This window comes from Anopheles bellator, chromosome 1 (assembly GCF_943735745.2).
Source record: "Anopheles bellator chromosome 1, idAnoBellAS_SP24_06.2, whole genome shotgun sequence".
Taxonomy (NCBI): domain Eukaryota; kingdom Metazoa; phylum Arthropoda; class Insecta; order Diptera; family Culicidae; genus Anopheles; species Anopheles bellator.
Window position 1 is genome coordinate 41940648 of NC_071285.1, and position 22659 is coordinate 41963306.

Here is a 22659-nt window from a genome sequence, read left to right on the forward strand (position 1 = left end):
ATCAATCTGCCCTGAAGGATTGTGCTGCATACTTTCCGTTGCCGGTGCACAGAACTCGCTCCATTCAGCCATCGATAGGCGAAATGGCAATCGAAAGGAAACATATTGGGTAAAGTCAAATAAAAATTCAAAATTGAGTGAAATGAACCAAAAGCGCTTTGGCTCACCTCAAGGTGGAGATGCAGGTTTGACAGTAAGCCCTTTCGACTTTTCTTCCCTTTTTCGCCATCATTCGCGTAGCGCCAGGAAAATCCCAGAATCCCACCGAAGTGACGATTATTGACGCAACGGGTGAATAAACGAACCCGCCGAGAAGAAGTTTCCAAGAAGCTGTCTGTAAAGGTGGAAATATTTAATAAAATAAAGATTTCCTCTGCCCGCTGCAGATAATCACGGTAAGATGGAGCTCCGGGGCCAGCAATAAAATCGGCATTTCAAGCTTCCGATTCGTCCAACTGCGTGCCGAATCGGTGACACTGCTTCCGTGCGATCTGAGGGCAGGTTCTTTCGAATTCGATTATTTTCCCTTAATCTCCATCGCAAAGCCGCAAGTGACTGTTTATGCCCCGGATCATATCAATTTTGTCGTCGTGTCGTCGGATTTTAGGAGGGGACATTTATTCAAAAGATTTCATTTGCTACTTTTCGCACAAATGAGTCGAAAATGACATTCCGCTTTTCGGTTTCGGTGCCCTTGTGATTCGTCTAAAAACGGGGCCCTTGAACTGCGCTGCTTGCCAGGGATTGAACAGGGACGGAGAAAGGACTATTTACCGACAGGATCAGAAAACCATTCGCATGATACACACTAATTTATTACTAATTCGAAATATTGCAGATATGCTTCAGCTAAATATTTTACAATCAATGTCTATGAAATAGGTTTCATAAGTGTTTAGTTGTTTTCATTACTTTTTAGTTGTTCAATTACTTTTTAACTTCAACACAAGTATTGACCAGAGTAACTGGCTTCTAGTTAGTATGTCGTACAACTTTTATGATGAAACCTACTGAACTAAACTTAGTTGAAACAGTTCCGTAATTTAGTCAGTGTCCCGGATGCTCAGACTAATTGGTTTTTTCTTTTCCCTTCCAAAATGAAATCGAATCTATTTCTCTTACAATTTAAGCATCCAGACGCTTTATCTCATTTTCTCCACAACATAAAACCCACATACAATGGGACCCCCCTTTCTCAAGACGGCCGGCAGGAGGACATAATGAACATGTTTTTGACATTTGCCTCTCGTCGGGAAAAACGATTCACTTTAACCACCCGCAACTATCTGCCGCCTCTTCGTCGGGTCGGGACTTACGAAACGGAAAATACCGCTCCGGCGGTGCTTCGATATCCTGCTGATTTTTCCATTACTCATTATTATCATCATCAGTTGTTAATTGGAAAACTTTGGTTTTCAAATGTTTTTGAGCCTCAACGGTGCAGAGGCTCAACGCTGGGTGTCTGAGTGGTACTGTCCCAATGCTGCTGCAGCGCCACGAAACCAAGAGTTAGTTTTACAAAACGGTTTTACGGTGTAATTATCCATTGCCCGGTAGGTATCCACTGCTGGGTTCAGTGCAAATTGTTCTTTGACTGTCGGGTCGCTTCATGGCGAACTCCCCACCGTCCAACATTTGGCTGGTATCTAAATTAAGCCACATCATCAACATGATCGTTATTATTCACGATCCCGGCACAAGATTGCTGCTAAATGTCAACCGTTTCCCGTTCAGCCAGCCTTTCCTTTTCAAGCCAAGGGGCAGGTCCTCTTGCCCCTCCCGGCTGCTCGGAGGGCATCGATTACAGCATTAATCCTCGCCTTCGTGACCATCTTTGTCGTCGTTGTCATCCTTCGCGTCATTCGCATAATAACTTAAGCAATTTAATTTCTTTTGTTCTCTCTTCCAGCATCCTCCAGCATGATGCTGAATTCATGCTGTCCCCGGCAGTCCCCACTACCGGCTGCCTGGCCGGATTGGGCTGGGGTCGTGGAGAATGAATGGTCAATACTAACCACCCACATCCCGTCGCATGGAAAGTGTATGATAAAAAAAAAACACGCAGCAAGGGACCGGTGCTGCTGTCGAGAGACAATTTTTCACATTTTCTTTTCATGTTGCCACATCCGCCCAAGAGGGGCGGGCTGGCTCCCGGAGACGTCTTCTGCTCTGTCACGGGATCGGGATCTGACTGTTCCTGGAGGTCTTTGTTTTTCGCACCGGGCACACCGGCGGGGCCAACAAGGCCAATTGAGAGTGCAGCCGAGCGCGAACAAGTCGACCGTCGGAACGGAACCACTTGCGATGCCACGATGCGATGGGGTCCGCGGGGTTTGGGAAATGTCTCATTTTCATTTATTGGCCCTCAAACACACCGAGTTTTCGGGGTGGCACGCACGCGGTTCGCGGCCGGGACGAGCGGCGGAAGGAATTACGCTAACCGGTCGGTTCGGTCGACTTTACCCGATAACGTTATTTATGAGTTTCGCCGTGCTTCGGTTCATTCTTCGGTGCGCTGCGTTACAGAGCGTTACCCCTAAGCGAGCTTCTGAAATGTGCCCTTATTTTACACTCAATTTTCCTTCAAAAGTTATTAATTTCTACTCCACCTTCTACCCCTGTTGGTCGCGGGGTGAAGGTGAGGGTGACACGCCCGTTCAAGGGGTCCATTCGTCGCCGGAACGGAAACGCTTTGTTGCTTGAGATTGCCATTTGCGGAACACTTACATACCTGATGGGATGCTGTTGCTTCCTGGGCTTCAGAATGTTTCAAATTTAACCGCTCAGATACGGAAATGTTCCACATGAACTGCGGACACATGAACGCATAGTTTCTCCAGATTTGGTGAAAAGTCTTTTGTGCTGGATTTCAATTAGCCTGCTTACAAGAACATGAAATGAATGGCTTTATAGTCAATCGAAGGATAGCAGCAACTCCACCGTATTGATATACGTAAACAGTTTTCATTTAAACTACCTTCCACGTAAACGGTCTCAGTGAATGTTATCACCACCTACGTTTGGCTTTAGGCTACTAATATTTAACGAATATTTTAAATTTTAATAGTGATTTAAAATTGTAAAACTTTAAGAAACAAAAATGCGTTAACGGAGGTATACTTCGGCAAACGCCTTTGGGTATGCAATATTATTACACCAAACATCTATTCGTACAAGAAATTTCATCGAAACATTTCAAGATTCAATTTTTGCTAACGACGTGACATGATTAAAAATGATTTTGAAATTTTGAAATTTTTTAAGTTAAGTTGAAAGTAGATAAATAGTAGTAATTTAGTTGAAATTTTCTATGATCAGCACCAAACGAAATGTGAAAAAACACCTAAGCGAGTTTTACGATTTAATAACACCAAAGGTCAAAGGATATCAAACTGCCGCCATCCCCTCTGGGTTTAAGTCTTGTGGAACACTTTTACCGACTGCCTGTTCTTCAGCATCCCGTTCCGTTATATTCTCTCCTTATTGTACCTCGGTCTCGGTTTAACGGGACAAGCAAACAGAAAATGCAATTAATTATTCTATAAAATAAAACTGTTCGAAATGTTTTTACAACCAAGACCAGCGCTTTGATCATTGGCCTCTGTCTATCGTTTGCCTATCCCCCAGCGGGTCCCATCCCAATTCCGCCTGCGCTGCACGGAAGGATAATGGCGCATTTGTTTAGTCTCATGATGAATTTTGGGAATTATCGTTTCAACGGTTACGGTCCAGCGTCCCTCGCTTCCGCTAAACCAACTTCCGCACGCAACCGACATCGGATCCTTCACACCTTCCTCCCGAGAGTCACGTGTCGACGTTTCGCGCGCCTTTGATGGGCGGGCTGGGCGAACCCGAACGCCAACAGGAAAACCGCTGCCCTACCCTACACCTCACCACGATTGGAGAAAATTAACTTCCAGTTTCGGTAATTTTTTAAACTTTCGCTCATCAGCGTCATTCTGCGGTCTTTTCACGAGGCTGACTACGAGTTCATCATCCGCTCCGTGTTCTACGGAAAAACGTCAGAAGATGGTAAGCTGGGATTTAATTAAAAATTGTTAAAGCTCTCTGCCGATGGTCGGTGTTCTCTTTTCGGGGCTGCAGTGGGAACTTCCCAAATTCCTTCGTTGAAGCACGATCAATGGCAATTCGTTGAATTCGACCAATAAAACTAAGAATAGTTTTTCTTCTTCCAACACTACCAGTTTTTCTAATGGCTCAAGCAGTTTATTCGTTCCCGAGACTTGGATCAAATACTTGCACTGAAACTGGTGAATGTCGCTCCACGGGCCAGAAACTGCACTCGTCGTGCGACCGCAGAATAATGTTAATGAGCAACAGTAAAAAGCAATTTACCTTGAACAATCCAATGAAGAAAATACTAAATCCTAAATCCAAGTGTTTCGCTTCTATGTGTATATTCAACAAACGAATGCAACATCGAACACATTATCATTTATTTTAAAATTAATCCTAGTTTTAGATCAATTTATCTTTTTGGCACTGCCTTTAATTCACCACACAGTCTTACATTTTAAACAGTTCTACCGTACGGAGCCTTACAAACAACATACGACTACTTAACCTATAGTGACGACCTCCAAACAGGGGCCCAACAATGGTTTTTTTTCCTATGGTTGCAGATAGTTAAGACCTTGTAAATGTCCATCATCACGCTGGCGCTGGTATGCCGATCGCTCATGGTGCTTGCCATCGATTCCAAGACCCAATCGTTCGATTATCTTCTCCCCTCGGTAGCCATGTAACTGAAATGAGTTGAAACACAGCATGTATTCCTTACGATTACGAGGGAAACGAAAGTAAAAGGCACGCCTAGGCAGCAGCGCACTGCACTTTGAAACAATACCAAATACTCCGACAACTACCGACGCTAGTGTTTGTTTCAATTTAAAATAACAAAATACTCCATTCAGCAATTAAAACCGATAATAAACAATACTTTTAATTGTTTACAATACCACAAAAACACAAAATCTAATGACGCCTTACAGATACCAACATTACGAAAGCTCAACCGGTTGAAATCGCAATGCTGCCCATCTATCTTAGCCATCTTAATGCCTTAGCCATATCTCTCGAACAATATATAGTATTGCTGTTAGCATAGACAGAATTAACCGGTCCTGCAACGCATTAGAACCAGTTAGAAACTTAATACCATCCATGTTACAAAGACTCACATAGACAACATTTTAAGTTTTTCCGGCTAAGCCTCGCCAGTGCCACTCTGAAACAATACGAACCTCGTAGTAAAGCTCCCGCCGCTTCTTGCTAATCTCTGGATCGAAGTCATATTCTTCCGTTTTATGAATCAACGGGATTCCGGCAACATTGTTTTGGATAAAATCTGTCAACAACCTCACAACGGTGGCTTCAACACGCCGCTCAACGCCCGACATCAGCACAACCGCACATATCTAAAATCGAGAATGTACCAGACAATGCACTTAAACGGTTTCTTCTGCAATCACGCCAGTAACACGCAACACGCAATCTCACTTACAATAACCGCCAGCTTTGCCATGACTCCACCAAAGCCACCACGAAAAGCACGAACACGGTGCGGACCGTTCGCAAAGAACTTACAGCGCAGACTGCACCATCAAATTTTCTGGTATGTTTCGCGGTGGCTGCCAGTGATCCCCAACCAACGATTACGCCATACACTAGTCAGTGGTCGACGAAGGAAAACCAACCAGTAAAAAAAACAAACACCAATTCGAGGCACTGTGCCTAGCCATTCTCAAGTGCCTGCCCCTCAAGCGCTGTGCCCAAGTGGCGAGTCAGGGTGTCGTTTAGTAACCATCTGATCGACTTGCAAACCGGTCGGTGCACCGGCAACTTGTTGATGTGCAGGAAAATCATTCACGAATAGTGCGTGGAAGGGAAGCCATTTCTGGGGCTACTAGCTTAAGACAGCACACGAAACAAAGAAATAGGAAAGAAGGTGAAAATACCCAAATTCACTTCCCGGCGAGGCGCCAAGCGGAACGCACAACGCGGAACCGTAATGGGCGCGCAAGCTGAACGGGTAGCACCACGCTACCGTCGGAGTTTCGGTGGGGGGAGACGAGAGGCGATTAAATCATCTTCGGAAAAAAAAGATGATCGAGTCCATGTATTGTGGCAGTGTGTGCAGAAAAAACGGAGCCAAATTATCGCAGAAGTCTGAGACGGACCGCTGGCCCACAGCCAACAGCGATCGCCCTGAACCGTTTGACCCAATTTCACCTGTCGGGTCGTTATTATGAAGGCAGCCTCAACCAAATTGGGAGAGCGATGAGTTTTTTGCTGCGCCACTCTGCAAACGTAAGCTGGAATCTAAAATCTAAGTATTCCTCAAGCCCGAGGTGTGCATGATTCCAATTTAAAAAGCAACCAAACCCACAAAGTGCTAAGGGCGTCATTCGAATGTTTTTAGTCCATTCTCGTTTCGAATTTCGTAATCACGACCACCACCAGCCTCTGTCCTCGACCCTGGCTTCCAGCAAAAAGAACACTTAAAATTCGTTGAAAGCAAGCCGAAGGAGCTCGGCAGGGACCTCAGGGTCGTTTACACCTTCAGTGCTCTCTGCATGCGGAACCAAATATTTGAATATGGACCATATGCAATGGAACCCCAAACGTTTATTGTATCATCTTCATTTACCTATCAACCTAGAAAACCTGTTAACCTTTGTACAGCTAAAGGTTTCCGTGACGAAGGAACCGGCTATGAGGGAACAAAGTTCCGCCGTCCTACCTTCCGAATCTTTTCGTTGAGGCAATGAGGATGCGATTCATCATTCATCAAAGTAGTCCGCGAAACCAAAGTTCGTCGCGTCATCGCGCGTTCAGCTCTCTGCAGGAATGGCTCCGCCATAGAGAAGATCGCGGAGCCTACTACCACTAACACCAAAGTGGTTTTGTGTTACTGCCCCACATGTCGCGCTCAATCTCTTTGTCATTGTGGGTCGTAGCCTAACACTCTCCCGAGCGCCCGCTGTAAAATTGCAGCTGCAACTCTCGACAGTGATCGATAAAAGATACCGCCTTTAAAAGGAAATGCTCTCGAACCTGCGTCACACCCGGGGTTGCCAGGGCATACTGAAACCCACACAGGTGTAATTTAGTCCAAAGTTCCATAAATTCCTACTTTCACTTTTCTCCTCCGAAACGCTTCCCTGTCCGATCACGATCACGCTGTCACGGAGACGGATTGTCTTAAAAGTCGTCCGAAGGGAAGTTTATTTGATGAAAACAATTTCTGTACAAACATCGTAAAGTAATGCCAATAAGTTTCAATTTCGATTCGATTTCTTTATTGTCGATTATGAGAAAATTGCATTCCAATTGACGGGTTGCATTCTTCACAAACAAAACTCTGTCGATCTCTTGGTGGATTGTTTTCTCCGCTTTTCCCCCACACACGCAATACGAAGCGATCGGAGGTAAAAACCGAAAGTTTACACTGGACGAGGCCACCAACCGAACCAAAGGGGGGGATCTTCGGCCGCCCAAATACCGAAGATCGGCTCAGATCGTGGTGGGAAGTCTTGCGAGCTGGAGGTACGGAGCCGCACGTAGTTTTCGAAAGCGCCCAAACGGTGACCTTTCTGTTGGTGAACACTGTTCGTGATTGTGTGTAGACTAGAGCTAGTGTTCATGTGAAGGTTGTTGCTACTTGTGTTGTACTACCAGATCCGTCCCGTGCGCAGCGCTTCACGCAATCTGGTGACCTAATATGAGACTGAATCTTTGGTTTATAGAAAACTTCAATCCAGCAGCTAACCGCCGACTAACAGTTTTCGTGCACACGCTTTGAGTGCGTTAGAAATACACAATAGGAAACAACAAATACACAACAGGAAAATGCACCGTTGTATAGCGTGGTGCTTTACGGTATGTAGCGGAAAGATTGGTGAAAATTAACGAACCGTACGAAGCACGTTCTGCGGGCTGGCCTGGCCGGGATTTGAGTGGAGCCCGGGAAAGTGTTACACTCGCCGGGAATCGCACCCATGTTTTGGGTGTAGAAAGTGTTCGAATCGGATCGAGGACAGTCGTGAAACACAAATCGTCCTCGAAAGAAACTTGGAAACGGTTCCGAAGGCAAGGGGCCGAAGACGAGGCGGGGGGAACGCCGTGCTCTGCACGTAAGCAGCTTTCCTTGAACACGATGGCTCACCACAGTTGCATAATCATGTGCGCCAATTCGCTCGCGCATTGAACGGTGGCGTTCAATGTTAGTTAATCGTGATTGTGATACGCATTTTGCTACAAAAAGGTGGGCTGTGTAGTTTCGTTCGAAGGCCTCACAATTCAAAAACTTATCTGGCGATAGTGATTGTAAATGGAAATGGTACTTGCCTACTAGCATTTGATTTTTTGACTGCTTTCTGCTTTCTGTAACAATGCTGCGTATGCTTCAAACAATAAGCATCGTTTGTGAACATAAAACAGACAAACCAATCATCGATTAGGCAAACGTCTTGTGCTACTAAAGCGTTTCATTAATTAAGTTTTACTTTTTGTCATTCCAACTTGCAGATTGTTGCCATGCTGGCCATTGCTCTGATACCAGCTGCAGAATCGACGCTACAACCGAAAGCACCAAATTTCCAATATTTTGAAAGGTATGTGAATCGATGTTACAAAAAAACTGGATGCAAATTAGTTATTGTACCTTCCTACAGACCAAAGTACCGGTATCCTTATTACGATGAGAACGGCAAAGGAAAGCTCTTGTACGGTTACGGAGGGCCGGAGTTGTACCAATACAAAAGCTTCTCACCGCTGGATGGAATACACTAGAAAATAGGAGCCTACTGAAGGAACCGTTGATCCAAAAATCCACCTCGTGTTATCCAGTTTACTAAATCCTATTGCCTGTTTCCCAATGTCGTTTAGTTCACGCTATTTGTAAGAGTCCTGAATAGGTCATTCGGCGGTTCAAACTAGGATACATGGCCGGATAGCAGCAATTTTCAAAGACTTCATAGTAACTATTAGTGTGCAAGGAAAAGCTACAGTGCCCCTCTTTTATTCCTGCATCTTTAGCGAAAAACTGTTGCCTGTTACCAAATAAATAAAGCCATTTTTAAGAAAATGCGTGTTTTATTTAATTACTTTTTTCATTACACTCTTCTCTTTTGCGTGGAAATGTACAGGACGTTGTTGCCTCTAATGAAAGCGTCACCGTATTTGTTTTTCAACTGCCCATTTACGTATTCCTCCGTTTGGTCCAGAGCTATGTTCATGTAACCATCCAAGCAAGCAAGAACACCTATTGGAGGAAAAATATGATGAAAAGGTTATGCAAAAGGCAAACACGAAACTCCAATCCTTACCTCTATAATCGACCCCGCTGTTAAGTTTCACCACGACAGGACGCCCGTGGATTTGATTAATGAATTGAGATAAAGCTTCCTTGCGAGACATATTTCTCCTGTGGACAAAACGAATGCTTGAAATAAAAAAGGAGCCAATAATCTGTGGCAGCACTGTAGCGTTAACAAGAACAAATCCGCCGCTAAACGATTCCGTTGCAAACAGAGCATTCATATCGAATCTCTACTAAATCGCATGACTTTACCATTAAACAGTGCTGCTATTAAACAGGGGATTATTTAATATATTCACCTATTTCAATATTCTCCGGAACAAAATATCAGCTTCTTCGAGCGTCGCGAAAAACGAAAACAATATTATGTTGCTAAATGTCAAACACAAATGTCATTTGGTGCCGCTGTAAACAAAGCCATGTTCAACTATGGAACTGTAACTTCAACTGAAAAACACATTTGGAGGTTTTTTGATAAATTAATTTATTTTGATATGACACGAAAATTGAAACATTCTAGTGTTTTCCGAAATCTTTTCCAATCGCCCCGTAGTATCGCAAAGCCTGTAGTGAGTATCCTTTGCCTATAAGTGCAATGAGATTTTCACCTCTATAACCAAACTGGCGCTGAAACTGGTCACGCATTGCAATTCCGCCGTACGGCTCAAACGGAATGTAGTACGCATTGTCCTGCACCGGATGTCCTGCCAGCAGATTGTGGAAGTACGCCACCACTAGTAGTGCTTTCTGCGCCATGCTTACATCGTTCGTCGGTCGTCGTTTGGCTGGGTATTTGAAAAATTCAAACTTTTGCAAATTTAAATTGTAGTCATGGGGGTTGTAAAAACTTTCCACTTTGAAAAATACTGTAAACAGTACGATACAAACATAAAACTGCAAAGTGCAAAATAAACTGGTAAAAAAATTGGCCACCGAAGTATCCCAAAAAACGGCTTACACGTCCTACCGCAAGCTCCATTTCGGAAACACAACTCTTAACGCGAGCGAACCAAAGGTTTGAATGATCCGCAGTTATCCAAACCGGAGGTAATACTGACTGGCGACATATTTCCAATGCATCGATTGCCAACGGTAGTAGGAGGATGTGCATTATAAAACTAACCTAATTTGTATGCTCTGCGGGTTCAAGTGAGTAGTGTCCACCCTTCCATTTTATGCGCTGCCGTTACGTCACACCAATTGAAGCAATAGTACGATTCAAACTTACCGGCACGCTGAATTTGTGTTTGGGCGGCTATAATCCGTGTTTCCGAATTCCAAGGTTAAAGAAAGTTGAACGTGACATGATTTCACAATCCGCCTTGGACTTATTCCTGTAGGGTCTTTTACCAGAACACCACAACTTGTGGATTCGTTCACTAAGTTTAGTTAGTTAAATGTTATAATCTAGTGTTTTTTGTTCTTAAAGGAACGGACTTGGATGTTTTCATAACAATTCAAGATGTTGTATTGAATTTTTATTGAGAACGCTCCACTGTCAATCGATCCTACGTCTTTCGCCGGCACCCACTACGTGTCCTTTCAATCAACACACTGGAGTAATCTATGTTGCACTGTTTAAGCGATGTAATAAAAGTAAATTATCAACATAAGTTTTCAACCACACACTACGGAACGGCCAAGGTGAGGACGATAGCTGGGCTATTAGGGATATCGTACGGTATTTAGCAACGAACAGTGCGAATCATGTACCAAGCCCGTCACATTTAGTTAGCCCAGGACATTAGCTCCTTCATGTCCGGATCATCTTCCTCAGCAACGGCTAAGGGTAAGAAAAACAATACGCGGTTAACCAACTGAACACTTTCATGTGTATGCCTCAATAATTACCCTTCTTTTTCTCCTTTTCCTTTGCCTTAGTGGGCAAGTTAGTGGAAGGAACTTCGGGCAGTTCGTCGGTCTCTGGTTGCACTCCCAACAGCTCTTTGTCAAGCTCTTCTTGCTCCAGCTCTTCGAGCTCTTTTTCTAGCTCGTCGTCGTCTATGTCCTGTCCGAATCCAACCGCGGTCGACACAGCGTTAGAGATTTCATTCGCAATATCGTTTTGCTCGGCGATATCATCCATCAGGTCGTGTACATCATCGATATTCCTATGGTAGACAGGAAGGAGAGCGTTAAAGTTTACGAATGACCGAACGGAAGTGAACGGAATGTCGGCACTTACATATCCTTATGAGTAACCTTAAGCGCATCGGAAGCCTTCTTCATAGTCTTGAGCACTTCCGCATTTGTGTTTGCATTCTCCAGGGCCTCTCGTTGCATTTCGATCGTCGATAGTGTGCCATCTATTTGTTGTAGCTGCTTTTCGTATCGCTTCTTTCGTTTCAGCGCCTGTAGAGCCGCTGCAAATGGAACCAAACTCAATGACTCATCGATGCAAAACGCCACCCCGCGGTCCACTTACCCCGTTTGTTTTTGCTACCATTTTTCCTTGCCGTATCGAGCTCCACATCAATTTTTTTCTCCAAAAACTCCTGCTTTTTCGTGAGCATATTTTCGATGTCGCGTAGCTTCTGAATGGCTTCACTGGGCGTTGGGGCTGGTTCGCCCTTTTTGCCAGAAAACAACTTTCCAAAGAAACTCATCTTTGTAGCCCGACGCTACAGCCTAGCAAGACAAGAAGAACGAACGGATCATAAACAAACGCTCACGACACAACCACAACCGTGCTTTAGAAGAGCAGCTTTACAATTCGCACGAATCCCACATATTCTCAATTGCTTCCCACTTACTTGCTCAGCTGGCTAAAATGTTTTAGGGACACAACGTCGCGCAGGAGCTTGTATAAATAAGAAAATATTTCTAAAACTCGGGAGATTATTGTGTTTTCCTTTTATTCCTGAACAAATGAGCAGATGCGTCATTCATCGAGCTACGACTCTTGGTCGATTCACGAGCACTCGATGTTTGGTTTCACAGCTTGACAACTTGACAGTTGGCTACGTCGATTTCGATCTACAATGGCCGCCGCAAAAATGCTTGAAAGCGTCTGTTAAAATCTTCGGTTTCTGACTCCCTTGTAAAATTGAATATGAACTTGTTACAAGAAAATTTTGATATATAACAATCTCTAAAATGATATGCAAAAAAACTAAACACAAATTAATTTAATACGATTTCAAAATTGATTATGATTTAAAATTTTCGTACCTTTTATAATGTTCTTTTATGCTTTCCAACCCTCATTCTCCTAAATGCCAGTGTTTTCCGAAAATAATCCGAGACAAACCAAAGGAAAGGCATGGCAAAAATCTATAATCATCTTCGAGATTCCTTCCTGGGCCGAAACAGAAAACCAAAAAGGTTGCAGCGGCCCAGTGAAGAGTGATTTGCGTACGGTTCCCGTACGTGATGGCAACAGGAGGAAACATACATTGGCCGGCACTTGGCCGTTAATGAAAATGATGGGATCTCTTCCGTTCAAGTACTTCACATACGATGAGCTCAATAAATGTCTTCTTATCAATCAGCAGATCGGACACTTGAAGCTGGCAATTTCTGGTGCAAAATGAGAAAGAATGTTACTACGGTAAATTGTTGGCCAATTAGTATCAATACATACTTCTCCAGATCTAACAGTATAGTTTATTCCTTCACTTTTCAATAATATCAACTACGAAACTACTGTTATTTTCTATAATTTTTCCCTGTGCATGGAAGCATGTCGTACAAATCTTCCTATTTTGTAACGATTAAAATCTCGTGAATGACCTAATGAATCGACGTGTAGGTTGTTGACTGGTGCATACTCTGGAAAATTCTTACGAATCTGCGGAGAAAGAAAATTAATTTAATGCTACCGAAGCAACGATCTAATAGGTGTTACTTACATCATTATGCAAAAACAACTGAAGTAGAAGACAGCCGAGATCAGATTAAATGCTCCAGGGTACCAGGATAAGGTACTCTTATAGACATAGTTGTACAACGGTGCCGATGCGAGCGGTGTAAGAGATTCGATCGAAGTTGTTAATGAAAAGATCTTGCCAATATCATGCGGCGGTGCCGTATTCGATATAACAGTCCGACTCATGGGACCAGCGATTCCTTTCATGAAGGATAGCCCTATGGCTAGGTAAAGTTGCCATGATACCGTAGCGATGCCATGAATTGCACTGCTGATCGCATAAGAACAGAAACCGATCGCCGCGAGTACAGTTTCTGACGGGCGGAATACCCTCCGTATGATGTACAGTCCTGCTGTGTTACCAAAAATGATACAAGCGATGCTGGTGGCATCGTAGAAGGAGTACTCCTTAACCGTCCACCCAAATTGTTCACGTAGAAACAGAAGATAAACGGTTTGCGTGCCATCTGAAAGAACGTTTATTGTTTAAATAAACAACAAAACATATGCAGTGTACCGACTTACCCATCGCAAGAATATTGATTGCTAGCGCAGATATCACGAACCAAATGATGAGACGGTCATAGTTTGGCCGTCGTTTTAAGCAAGTTTGCGCGAGTTCCGACACCAAATCCCATCGAAACAGTTCACGCAGCTTATTATCCGCTGTACCCAGCTCGTCCGGTTTGATGCTTTCCTCGACGTAAAATATTACATAAACTAATCCCAAAAATACTGCGGTGGCTGCTATCGTAAATACAGTACAGGCATTCGTCCAGCTCAGTATGTAGCTACTGCTCAATGTTCCCCCCAGCAGACCAGTGAATACTGCAGCCTCCAAGAACGACATTCTAAAACACAGTCGTAAAATATGGTAACCACCGACAGAAGCGTTAAGTGAATATAATAAGATTCTTACTTCATTGCACGATTACTTTCGGTGGTGATGTCAGTCATGTAGCAGTACGAAATTGTTATAAGAGCACAAGTGCCACCGGACAGAGCGGTCGTGATCGAGGCTAAAACGTAGTACCACGGGTTGACGGAAAATCGCATAGAAAGAAAACTGATTAACGCAACAGAGCCATACGACAAGGATATTCCAGTGAAACACGAAACGAGCACCGGTTTGCGACCATATCGATCAGACCACGGACCAATCAGCATACTACACAGTGCTGGTATAATCGATTCGACTAGAGATTTTGCCATTAGAATGTTGGACGAGTACGGTTGGACCTCCTTTTCCAGTTGTTGGATTGCTTCCGTTTCATTTTCCGTGCCGAGCATCGCGCATAAAGATTCGTTCTTCCCAAAGGCGACGGTGCACGTCTGATATACGATCTGATTAGCGAACACGGCGGCTAAAATTTAAATAAACAGATGCATTAGCTTGATAAATCTTTTATCGTACAGTTGCAAACCGTACCTGAAACATTCCAGGCGAAAAATATTAAAAGAATAGCTGGTTCTATGGTTAAGGCTCGTTTCGGAATAAACGACTCGCTGCTCGTCTCCGCACCTTCTAGCCGGGAACCTTCCTCACGGGAGTCTATCTCGTTTTCGTCCATTTTAACACTTGGAACTCGGAACAACACAAAACTCGGAACAACAAAAATATCAAGAACGCAAACCAACCAGCTTATTCTACTCGTATTTCCGCATTTCTTCAAGGTTTCGCTTCCAGGCACTATCGCATTTCCGCGCACAATTCAACTCGTTCGACCCTCGGCGATGACTAAAACACTGCGTAAACAAAGAGCCTAGATCTGCGACATTGTCGTCTCTTTTGCTCAGCTTCCGCTACGGTTCTTGCTAACAAGCGAAAAAGATCCACGATCGTTGCTATCGCGGACTCTCGTCCAGCTCGCACAACAATCGCCACTGACGACGGTAACTAGGTTTGAGCATTTCGCGCATGCTCTTCAAAACAGTGACTAGGGAAATTCGCGTATTAAAGATACATTGACATCGGCTCTTATCACTGATAATTTGCAACACACGAAACAACGAGCGGAACAGGGCGCTGCACAATCAAAACAAACGTGGTCGTGTGACATTTAACAGCTGATCTTTGTCTCTTTCGAACGGTTTCGTTTTCTACGATGAATTACTTGTGTGAGTGATGTGTATGTACACAATAGAACTGGTGTTGGCCGCTATTGTCTATTCGTTAGGTCGGACGCTTTTAGCTGAGGTGCTTAAACAATATAACTGCTACGTACGTGCTAATGCATTTGCTAAATTATTGCTTTTATGCGTCATCTTTGGTGCCAAGCAAATAGCCGATTGTTTTCTGCAGGAAACTCGTTTTGACGGCATTCAGCTTTTGCAAACTGAAAAATTGATACTGTGATACATGACAATAGAAGATCAATTACTTTACACAGTGTTATTGAATTGGAACTTTATTGAATCTATTCCACATCGTCGTCTTCAAAACAAAACGGTTTTCGCTTCACCGCAACAACTCAGGCTGGGAAAATCGGCGCACAAGAAAAGTGATGCCCCTGAAATAAGAGAAATGAACGAATGATATCGCGAAAAACACGAAATTGGAGTGGTCAAAGATGCTCACATCATCAGCACTAGTGCCGCAACGAAAAAGCCTCCAGCCACGAAATTAAACACCTGCGGTGCAGTTTGCAGTGTACTTTCATAGACGAACGTGAATACGGGAGCAGACACTAACGGAACAAGAGCGGTGAGGGATAATGCTAGTGTGAAAAACTTTGCCATATCGCCGGAAGGAAGAATCGAGGAGCAAATCGTCAGCAGCGCAGCACCGTCCGTGCCTTTCAGGACCGTTAAGGAGGTTGCCAGGTATAAAATCCAACCTTTGGTCGCGAAGCCCACCATTAAAGAGTTTGCTGCGTAGCTGGTTATTGAAACGAGAGCCACCGTTGTGTCGGAATAGTGTAGTACCTGCACGAATAGTAATTCTTATCACGTTAGTCTGAGAGAATTCATCCTCTAACTCGAAAAGTCTTGCCTACCTTCTTTAAAATTGGTATTCCAACCACGTTTCCCACAATTATGATAAGAATGTCGGTAAATTGAAAATAGGAGTATTGTTTCAAATCCCACCCGAACATTCGTCTTGTGTACATATAGAAAATGCCTCCAGTTCCGCCTGCAAATTCTATAAGAGAAGTTAGAACCACGATGGCCCACAGCATTTCACGCACGTGTCGTGAGCGCTGCGAAAAGAGTGTGCTAAATATTTCGCGCACACGATCGCAAGAAAACATATCGCACAGTTTTTCAACCGTGCTCCGGCTGCTGCTCAGTATTATGCTGTCCTCTGTGAAGAAGATGATGTATGCCAGCGCCAATCCGATCGCACCGGTAGCAATACCGAAGGTGACGGCAACGTTAAACCACTCCAGGATATAGCTACTCGAGATAAATCCAAGCAGTGCACCGACCATCATTGCCGCCTCCATGAGTCCCATGCGCACCGTGCGGTTCTGTTCGTTCGCCACAACATCGGACAGGTAGCTAAAGGCGGCCCCGGTTATCACGGTCATGCCGCCCAAGATAGCCAGCGGAAGATAAGCGGCGGTGTAATACCACGGGCTAACAGTGACCCGCATTGATAGGAAGGCGAGCAGAGTCAAAAGAACGTACGAGACAAGCAATCCTAGAACGACAATACATTCAAACATTCAAATCAGGATGCCAGTGGGTTGGCCAGTCAGTTTACAACGCTACACACCCGCACTACCGATCAGCATCGCCGGTTTTCTTCCGTATCGATCCGACCAAGCACCGATCAGAACCGCACTCAGCACGGGAACGACAGATTTTATGATAACGATAGTCAGAGTTACGTTGGCCGCGAGCGGTTGCACTTTCGTCTCGATCATTGCTCGCTCGGTTGCGTTTGTATCGTTGCTGAGATGCTGGCAGACTTCCTTGCCAAGCCCTTCGCCGATGCATGCCTCTAGGATGATGTGATTCGCAAGGACGACCTCTGCAAAATTCAGATTATCACAGATCTTCCTTATGATGGCCCGTTTTGATCTCCTATTTTCTGTTTTACACAACCTGACAAGCTCACAGCGAAGCACAATAGCAGAAGGGCCGGCTCGAAACTAACGTATTGACTTTGCTCTCGCCAACGGGCGGCATTTCGCAGGCGCAACAGGCTCTGCTTGGCGAAAGTGTCTTCCTCGCCGCTAGAGTACACACTATCGGAGCGACCTTCTTCCATGTTGACCACCGAAACACTGATTGTTGCATCTGTTGCATTTCTGCGGAATGCAGCCTCTTGGTTTAAGCATAGGTTATCAAAATAATGCCAAATATGAATGATGAATGCATTTATTTGTCTTTTTCTGCCCATTTCTGGCTGCAATGTAAATAACTGTGAATTCGTTTTGAATTACTTACATATAACGTTTTGTGAATTACTTACAGCGTTCAATACTGGTCGGATAACGTGGCCGTAAATGCACTTCATCTACTTGAGCGCGGGACAAAGCATCTTTCGGTGTGGGTGTGTTATTCGGGCCACTTAAGGACGTTCCGATGGACAGCGGTGGCAACGAAGACGCGAAAATAGTCAAAACCATTCTGCACGCCGGAACGCGGATTGTACCGTTTCGCGATGGTACCAAGGTAAGGTTCCATTGTCAGACCAGAAAATGTGACCCAGCCGGTACTCTGATCGACGACAGCCGCGTCCGCCAGAAGCCAATGGAGCTGGTGCTGGGGAAGAAGTTCAAGCTCGAGGTGTGGGAATCGATAGTGCAGCAGATGGCACTGAACGAGGTGTCCAAATTTCGCTGCCATCGGTCCCTGGTGCTGCAGTATCCGTTCGTGGCGAAGATCATGCGCGATGCGGAGAAGACACGCGAAGAGCGGAAACACTGTTGCGGTATGACGATGCAGAACGAGGGCCTCGGCTACAGAGACCTAGATGAGCTGTTTACGAACCCGCAGGATCTCGAGTTCACCATCCAGATACTGTCGATTGAAAACCCGGGCGAGTACGACCAGGAATCGTGGCAGCTGAGCGACGACGAGAAGCTGCAGCTGGTTAAGAAGCTCCGCGAACAAGGCAACCAAGCCTACGGCCAGAAGCGATACGCGGCCGCCCTCGACGCATACTCCCGCGGAACCGGCATCATCGAGCAGTTGATGTTGAAGGAAAAGCCCGACGATCCGGAATGGTGCGAGCTAGCACAGCTGAAGGTTCCATTGCTGTTAAACTACTCACAGTGCAAGCTGTTGGAGAAGGACTACTACGCAGTCATCGAGCACTGTACCGAGGTGCTGAAGTACGACAAGGAGTGCGTGAAAGCGCTGTTCCGGCGCGCCAGGGCCTACGCCGGGACTTGGCATCTTGACCGAGCACGAGCCGATTTTGAGCGATGCGCTCAACTCGACGCCGGCTTGCGGAACGCAATCAACAGCGAACTTTCCAAATTGCAGAACCAGGCTCGTTTACGGGACGCCGAAGAAAAGCTGAACTACCAAAAACTTTTTAATCGCTAACATTTTACAAGTTTCTTCCCTGCGCTTCTTGAGCATTGGGCCAAGTTCTTCTTTCTCTTACACTTAACCAAACACGTGAAATCCCCGAAAGTACTGACGGGCCCCGTGTAACATCTCCCGATGCATGTGCGAAAACAAAGAAGGATTTACCAGAACGTGCGAGTGTGTGGCCCAAACATCAGACCGGACTGGAGGAGTTCCTGGTACCAACCAGATGTAGTTGAGAACAGGGTGGAGTTGCGCCAACAATGGTCACTGATCCTAGTGCGCCAAGGATGTAAAACAAATTGAACAAATAAACAAACATTACAACCCGAGCGAACGGTACGTGTTGATATTGTTTGAGGTTGTTTTATTAGTTTCTTACCTGACTTATTGACTTCCCTGAACCGTTATTTATTAATTGATCATGATTATCTTTTTAGAGAACGTTTGTTTTATAGCCGTTTAATGCTGTACTTTAATTGCTTGAACGCGGCGACTACCCAACTTGCGTGAGTCCCAACGCAACCGATTAAGGTTTGGACACTGAATGCGCGTCGATGATAAGAAGCCCACCTTCATCATTAGCTGCAACATCGAACAACAATGAAGTCCCAGATGACGCTGGCCAGAACCAACACTTAAAGGCACAATCATTGGCGTTCCCAGGGGCACTCGATGGCCGTTAGCGCATAAACAAAGAGCGCTGGAGCGACTGGCGGATGGAAGCTGAACGTTTCAATCTCGCCGCTATCGAAAGGCCCATCGGAACAACCAGTCACCCATGGTGTTGCTAATTTGCTCAAATTGGTCTCCCCACTTTCCGCCCAGGCTGCCAATGCTCGCCGGACCAATGAGTCATGGAGTTCGTTCGTTTTCGAAATGCGATAGTCCCACGACAGGTGTCAGGCCACAACCGTTAATATTGATGGCAACGGCGACTTTACGTTTTATTTGCCAGTGCGACTCGCGGCCGTTACATTCAACAGTTGCGCACAGTGCTGACTGGTCATTGCGCAGGCCATAGGAACGATCGCACGCTTCACTCTTCCGGCAACATTGAGAGACACATTGTGCAAGTTTAGTAAACAAGTAATCGAAGATTAATTTCCGATATCGATAGTGCACCGATAGACGCACTCACAGCGCTCGCAGTTGGTGTAGGAATTACAGTGCGCACTGTAGTACTGACGAGCGGGATCATTTTCCCGCCCTTAGAACCACGTTGTACCAGACAGCAATTCGGGTAAGAAAACGCAGAAATGCAGGTTTGTCAGTTTTGGAGTTGGTCAAAACTCCCAAAAGCCGCCGTATTGTAAGCGTGATTCATGGAATTATAATCTAACCGCCAATCAATTGAAAATACGCCTCAAATAATGCCTGTGATTCATGTGCCGTCCATCAGGTGCGACGAGTAATGTGGAGCGCTGTCGCGGGCAGATAACGCACAGCTGATAGCTACAGATAAAGCTGCGTTCAGCCATCGCGACACCGATCCCTGGCCAAGTCCGGCAAGCACACACAATAGTTGGTAACGGTGTGAGATCTTAGTCCGTGTTGAAATTAAGCCAGCACGATGAGTGGCGCCACGCGAAGAATCCGCACAAACAACGACGCATGTGACAGTGATGAAGATACGCCACTATTGGCCACAACACCTATCTTCTCGATGCCGCCGCCAACGACAACTGCGCCTTCCGCAGCTTCAACGATGGGAGGCCAACCCAAGAGTGCAGAACGTGTTTGTACCTTTGAACCGATTCTCGTTCTATTGTGTTTCGGTCTCAGTGTATCAGGTAAGTCGCATAAAACCACGGCGGCCATCATTTATCGGGTGGCCTCATGGTACTTTCTCGCTGTGTAACAAATCGTACATGACTTGCAAATTTTTGCTCATAACGTTTTACGTTCTGTTTCGAAAGGTGTCGTACTGGCCGATCAAATAATCTACCAATCGTGTGTCGTGACGCTGGGCTATGATCCGAAACTGTGTGGCCAGCTAGGCACTAAAAGCAACTCGTCCGAAGTGGCGCAGCTAGAAACAATCGTTCAGCCCTACGCTGCCCGGATCGGAATGGTGAACACTATCCTAACCTCGGTTCTGCCAGCGCTTTGTGCCTTGCTCATGGGGCCCTGGTCAGATAAGTATGGCCGAAAGCCGGCAATGATAGTACCGGCCGTCGGGTTCATTACCACCTACGTCATGATCGGCATCCTTTCGCTACTGTCGAAGCACTACCTGGTCGATCCGTGGTGCTACGTCGTAGCACACATACCGGCCGCCGTCCTGGGCGGAACTACCGTTCTGATGGCTGCCATCTTTAGCTACCTCACGGATATTACGACGGAGAAGAATCGCACTGTGCGGATCGGCATTTTGCAGGCCTGCACAATGCTCGGAGCCTTCATTGGGTTGCTGTCCAGTAGCTTCATCCTGCGCTTGACCAACGTGCCGACCATATTCTTCCTGGCTGCCGGTTCCGTGGCTGCCAGCTGTTCTTTTCTACACTTCTACCTCGAAGACAGCATCCATCCGGACCCGGACATGGTCCATCGGCAGGTGCGCGAAATCTTCCGCCTCAACCACTTGAGCGAACTGCTGAAAACGTTCTTCAAGAAACGATCCACTTTCGATCGGGGCATCGTGTGGCTAACGATCGCCATCGGGGTAGTGACCGTGCTGGGTTCCGGTGGCAGTACCGTGTTTTTCCTGTACACCCGCCGTGTCTTTGGGTGGACCATACAGGATTTTACCATCTGGCAAGCGATCGAGCTGCTTTCGATAATCGCTGGCAACGTGATCGGTATATCGGTGCTGAAGACGATGCTTAAACTACCGGACGTTTGGCTCGCGTTGCTATCGGTGGTGAACTATTCCGTCGACGCGCTCATCAAAGGATTGGCGCAGCAGGGATGGCAACTGTTCCTGGCCACCGGTGTCACCCCACTTAAAGCAACGGAAGGACCCGCCCTGATGGCCATCTGCTCGGCCATCATTCCCTCCGGTGAGATCGCCAAGTTCTACTCGATCGCAATGGCTCTGACCAATACGGTTTCGTTGGCGTCGGCACCGCTCTTTACGTACATCTACAACGCAACCGTGGCGACAGCGCCGGAAGTGTTCAACTTTGTCGCTTCGGGGATATTTAGCATCAACGTGATTTTCGTGGGGTAAGCATTTGTGGCGTTCTTTTGCCCATAACCCAACGCACCAACTCTGTGATTTATGTGTTTTTTTAGAATCATTGCCGTGCTACTAAGCAAGCGAAAACCTACTCCGGCCGAGTCGCTTCTACGACAAGATAGTGAAATTCTAACGTGAGCGCGGTGGATTAAGAAGTCCTCTTCCGGCTGGAAACAACAATGGTACTACTAGTCATATTTTTATGAAATTTGTAGATTCGTAGTAGTTTTTAAGTAGAGTTTGAACTCTAGAATTTAGTTGTAAGTAGTGGTAATTATGTATGAAAACAGACGTGCTATCAGTCCGACGCAAGTCGCACATACTGGCAAAACGTAGGTTCGTTTCTAATAAAAGAATTTAAGTAGATGCATAAACGTTTTCGCAAAATGTTTTATGTTATACGATTGCGACCTCTCCCATGACCAAAACGTTATTTCTCTGCGTAAACCGTAAATTGTTTCTGAATGTTCAACAACCGCACGGCAGTGTAACTTTCCCGCCAAACGAAATATCAAAATCAGCTGTTTCGGTTTCGGTGTTAACTCGCAGTTTTGCCTATGAAAGAAAGATGGTGAAGATTCAGTTTAAAATTGAATATACTCACAATGCCTTCTTTAAAAAGCACGTTAAAAACATGTAGGTGCTGTAGTAACCACCTTTATTATCTTCAAAATCTTCCCAAAATCGTCGACACAATATTTCTTATGAAGAAAACAACCGGCCGTGCCAAAAAATATTCCAAACATAATTTACGTACCCAATAGTTTATTCCGATGTGAA

General features: G+C 45.4%; 8 protein-coding genes across 8 annotated transcripts; 3 read left to right on the forward strand and 5 right to left on the reverse strand.

The window, feature by feature from the left end:
* Positions 1–4631: 4631 nt before the first annotated feature.
* LOC131205332 (uncharacterized) lies at positions 4632–5545 on the reverse strand. The gene is made up of 3 exons (XM_058197394.1): positions 5525–5545; positions 5265–5438; positions 4632–4766 (listed from the first exon to the last, which is right to left on the reverse strand). The coding sequence occupies exons 1-3, from the start codon at positions 5543–5545 to the stop codon at positions 4632–4634; spliced, it is 330 nt and encodes a 109-aa protein (XP_058053377.1).
* A 2009-nt stretch (positions 5546–7554) lies between these two features.
* Positions 7555–9031, forward strand: LOC131216748 (uncharacterized). Its single transcript, XM_058211317.1, has 3 exons — positions 7555–7902; positions 8551–8636; positions 8697–9031. Exons 1-3 carry the CDS (start codon positions 7873–7875, stop codon positions 8812–8814), a joined length of 234 nt encoding a protein of 77 aa, XP_058067300.1. The 5' UTR covers positions 7555–7872; the 3' UTR covers positions 8815–9031.
* A 76-nt stretch (positions 9032–9107) lies between these two features.
* LOC131205236 (U6 snRNA-associated Sm-like protein LSm6) lies at positions 9108–9705 on the reverse strand. Its single transcript, XM_058197252.1, has 3 exons — positions 9643–9705; positions 9351–9448; positions 9108–9286 (listed from the first exon to the last, which is right to left on the reverse strand). The coding sequence occupies exons 2-3, from the start codon at positions 9439–9441 to the stop codon at positions 9138–9140; spliced, it is 240 nt and encodes a 79-aa protein (XP_058053235.1). The 5' UTR covers positions 9442–9448; positions 9643–9705; the 3' UTR covers positions 9108–9137.
* Positions 9706–10780: 1075 nt separating this feature from the next.
* LOC131215507 (charged multivesicular body protein 4b) lies at positions 10781–12238 on the reverse strand. Its single transcript, XM_058209898.1, has 5 exons — positions 12097–12238; positions 11769–11971; positions 11529–11706; positions 11195–11454; positions 10781–11126 (listed from the first exon to the last, which is right to left on the reverse strand). The coding sequence occupies exons 2-5, from the start codon at positions 11947–11949 to the stop codon at positions 11071–11073; spliced, it is 675 nt and encodes a 224-aa protein (XP_058065881.1). The 5' UTR covers positions 11950–11971; positions 12097–12238; the 3' UTR covers positions 10781–11070.
* Positions 12239–12960: 722 nt separating this feature from the next.
* On the reverse strand, positions 12961–15203 carry LOC131214928 (proton-coupled folate transporter-like). Its single transcript, XM_058209275.1, has 5 exons — positions 14641–15203; positions 14131–14575; positions 13737–14062; positions 13195–13678; positions 12961–13133 (listed from the first exon to the last, which is right to left on the reverse strand). Exons 1-5 carry the CDS (start codon positions 14780–14782, stop codon positions 13076–13078), a joined length of 1455 nt encoding a protein of 484 aa, XP_058065258.1. The 5' UTR covers positions 14783–15203; the 3' UTR covers positions 12961–13075.
* A 484-nt stretch (positions 15204–15687) lies between these two features.
* On the forward strand, positions 15688–18951 carry LOC131214985 (AH receptor-interacting protein-like). Its single transcript, XM_058209343.1, has 2 exons — positions 15688–16034; positions 17634–18951. Exon 2 carries the CDS (start codon positions 17745–17747, stop codon positions 18711–18713), a length of 969 nt encoding a protein of 322 aa, XP_058065326.1. The 5' UTR covers positions 15688–16034; positions 17634–17744; the 3' UTR covers positions 18714–18951.
* On the reverse strand, positions 15786–17427 carry LOC131215627 (proton-coupled folate transporter-like). The gene is made up of 5 exons (XM_058210018.1): positions 17262–17427; positions 16930–17187; positions 16447–16854; positions 16208–16344; positions 15786–16136 (listed from the first exon to the last, which is right to left on the reverse strand). The coding sequence occupies exons 1-5, from the start codon at positions 17425–17427 to the stop codon at positions 15786–15788; spliced, it is 1320 nt and encodes a 439-aa protein (XP_058066001.1).
* A 1173-nt stretch (positions 18952–20124) lies between the features above and the next one.
* On the forward strand, positions 20125–22235 carry LOC131216317 (proton-coupled folate transporter-like). The gene is made up of 3 exons (XM_058210770.1): positions 20125–20491; positions 20618–21866; positions 21936–22235. The coding sequence occupies exons 1-3, from the start codon at positions 20272–20274 to the stop codon at positions 22015–22017; spliced, it is 1551 nt and encodes a 516-aa protein (XP_058066753.1). The 5' UTR covers positions 20125–20271; the 3' UTR covers positions 22018–22235.
* Positions 22236–22659: the final 424 nt, after the last annotated feature.

Excerpts from the sequence above, each read along its gene's own strand:
- LOC131214928 (XM_058209275.1), bottom strand. The coding sequence starts at position 14,782 with ATGGACGAAAACGAGATAGACTCCCGTGAGGAAGGTTCCCGGCTAGAA. Across the intron at positions 14,063-14,130 it reads GAAAGTAATCGTGCAATGAA|AATGTCGTTCTTGGAGGCTG; the intron begins GTAAGAATCTTA and ends ACTGTGTTTTAG. Across the intron at positions 13,679-13,736 it reads AATCAATATTCTTGCGATGG|ATGGCACGCAAACCGTTTAT; the intron begins GTAAGTCGGTAC and ends ACGTTCTTTCAG.
- LOC131205332 (XM_058197394.1), bottom strand. The coding sequence starts at position 5,545 with ATGGCAAAGCTGGCGGTTATT. Across the intron at positions 5,439-5,524 it reads TGGCAAAGCTGGCGGTTATT|ATATGTGCGGTTGTGCTGAT; the intron begins GTAAGTGAGATT and ends TCTCGATTTTAG. Across the intron at positions 4,767-5,264 it reads GGCGGGAGCTTTACTACGAG|TTACATGGCTACCGAGGGGA; the intron begins GTTCGTATTGTT and ends AACTCATTTCAG.
- LOC131216317 (XM_058210770.1), top strand. The coding sequence starts at position 20,272 with ATGAGTGGCGCCACGCGAAGAATCCGCACAAACAACGACGCATGTGAC. Across the intron at positions 20,492-20,617 it reads TTTCGGTCTCAGTGTATCAG|GTGTCGTACTGGCCGATCAA; the intron begins GTAAGTCGCATA and ends CTGTTTCGAAAG. Across the intron at positions 21,867-21,935 it reads ATCAACGTGATTTTCGTGGG|AATCATTGCCGTGCTACTAA; the intron begins GTAAGCATTTGT and ends GTGTTTTTTTAG.
- LOC131215507 (XM_058209898.1), bottom strand. The coding sequence starts at position 11,949 with ATGAGTTTCTTTGGAAAGTTGTTTTCTGGCAAAAAGGGCGAACCAGCC. Across the intron at positions 11,455-11,528 it reads AAGGTTACTCATAAGGATAT|GAATATCGATGATGTACACG; the intron begins GTAAGTGCCGAC and ends TGTCTACCATAG. Across the intron at positions 11,127-11,194 it reads GGAAAAGGAGAAAAAGAAGG|CCGTTGCTGAGGAAGATGAT; the intron begins GTAATTATTGAG and ends TCTTACCCTTAG.
- LOC131205236 (XM_058197252.1), bottom strand. The coding sequence starts at position 9,441 with ATGTCTCGCAAGGAAGCTTTATCTCAATTCATTAATCAAATCCACGGG. Across the intron at positions 9,287-9,350 it reads CAGCGGGGTCGATTATAGAG|GTGTTCTTGCTTGCTTGGAT; the intron begins GTAAGGATTGGA and ends TTCCTCCAATAG.
- LOC131216748 (XM_058211317.1), top strand. The coding sequence starts at position 7,873 with ATGCACCGTTGTATAGCGTGGTGCTTTACG. Across the intron at positions 7,903-8,550 it reads GTATAGCGTGGTGCTTTACG|ATTGTTGCCATGCTGGCCAT; the intron begins GTATGTAGCGGA and ends TCCAACTTGCAG. Across the intron at positions 8,637-8,696 it reads AATTTCCAATATTTTGAAAG|ACCAAAGTACCGGTATCCTT; the intron begins GTATGTGAATCG and ends ACCTTCCTACAG.
- LOC131214985 (XM_058209343.1), top strand. The coding sequence starts at position 17,745 with ATGGACAGCGGTGGCAACGAAGACGCGAAAATAGTCAAAACCATTCTG.
- LOC131215627 (XM_058210018.1), bottom strand. The coding sequence starts at position 17,427 with ATGGAAGAAGGTCGCTCCGATAGTGTGTACTCTAGCGGCGAGGAAGAC. Across the intron at positions 17,188-17,261 it reads CTTCGCTGTGAGCTTGTCAG|AGGTCGTCCTTGCGAATCAC; the intron begins GTTGTGTAAAAC and ends TGAATTTTGCAG. Across the intron at positions 16,345-16,446 it reads CGATATGTTTTCTTGCGATC|GCGGAACTGGAGGCATTTTC; the intron begins GTGTGCGCGAAA and ends TAGAATTTGCAG.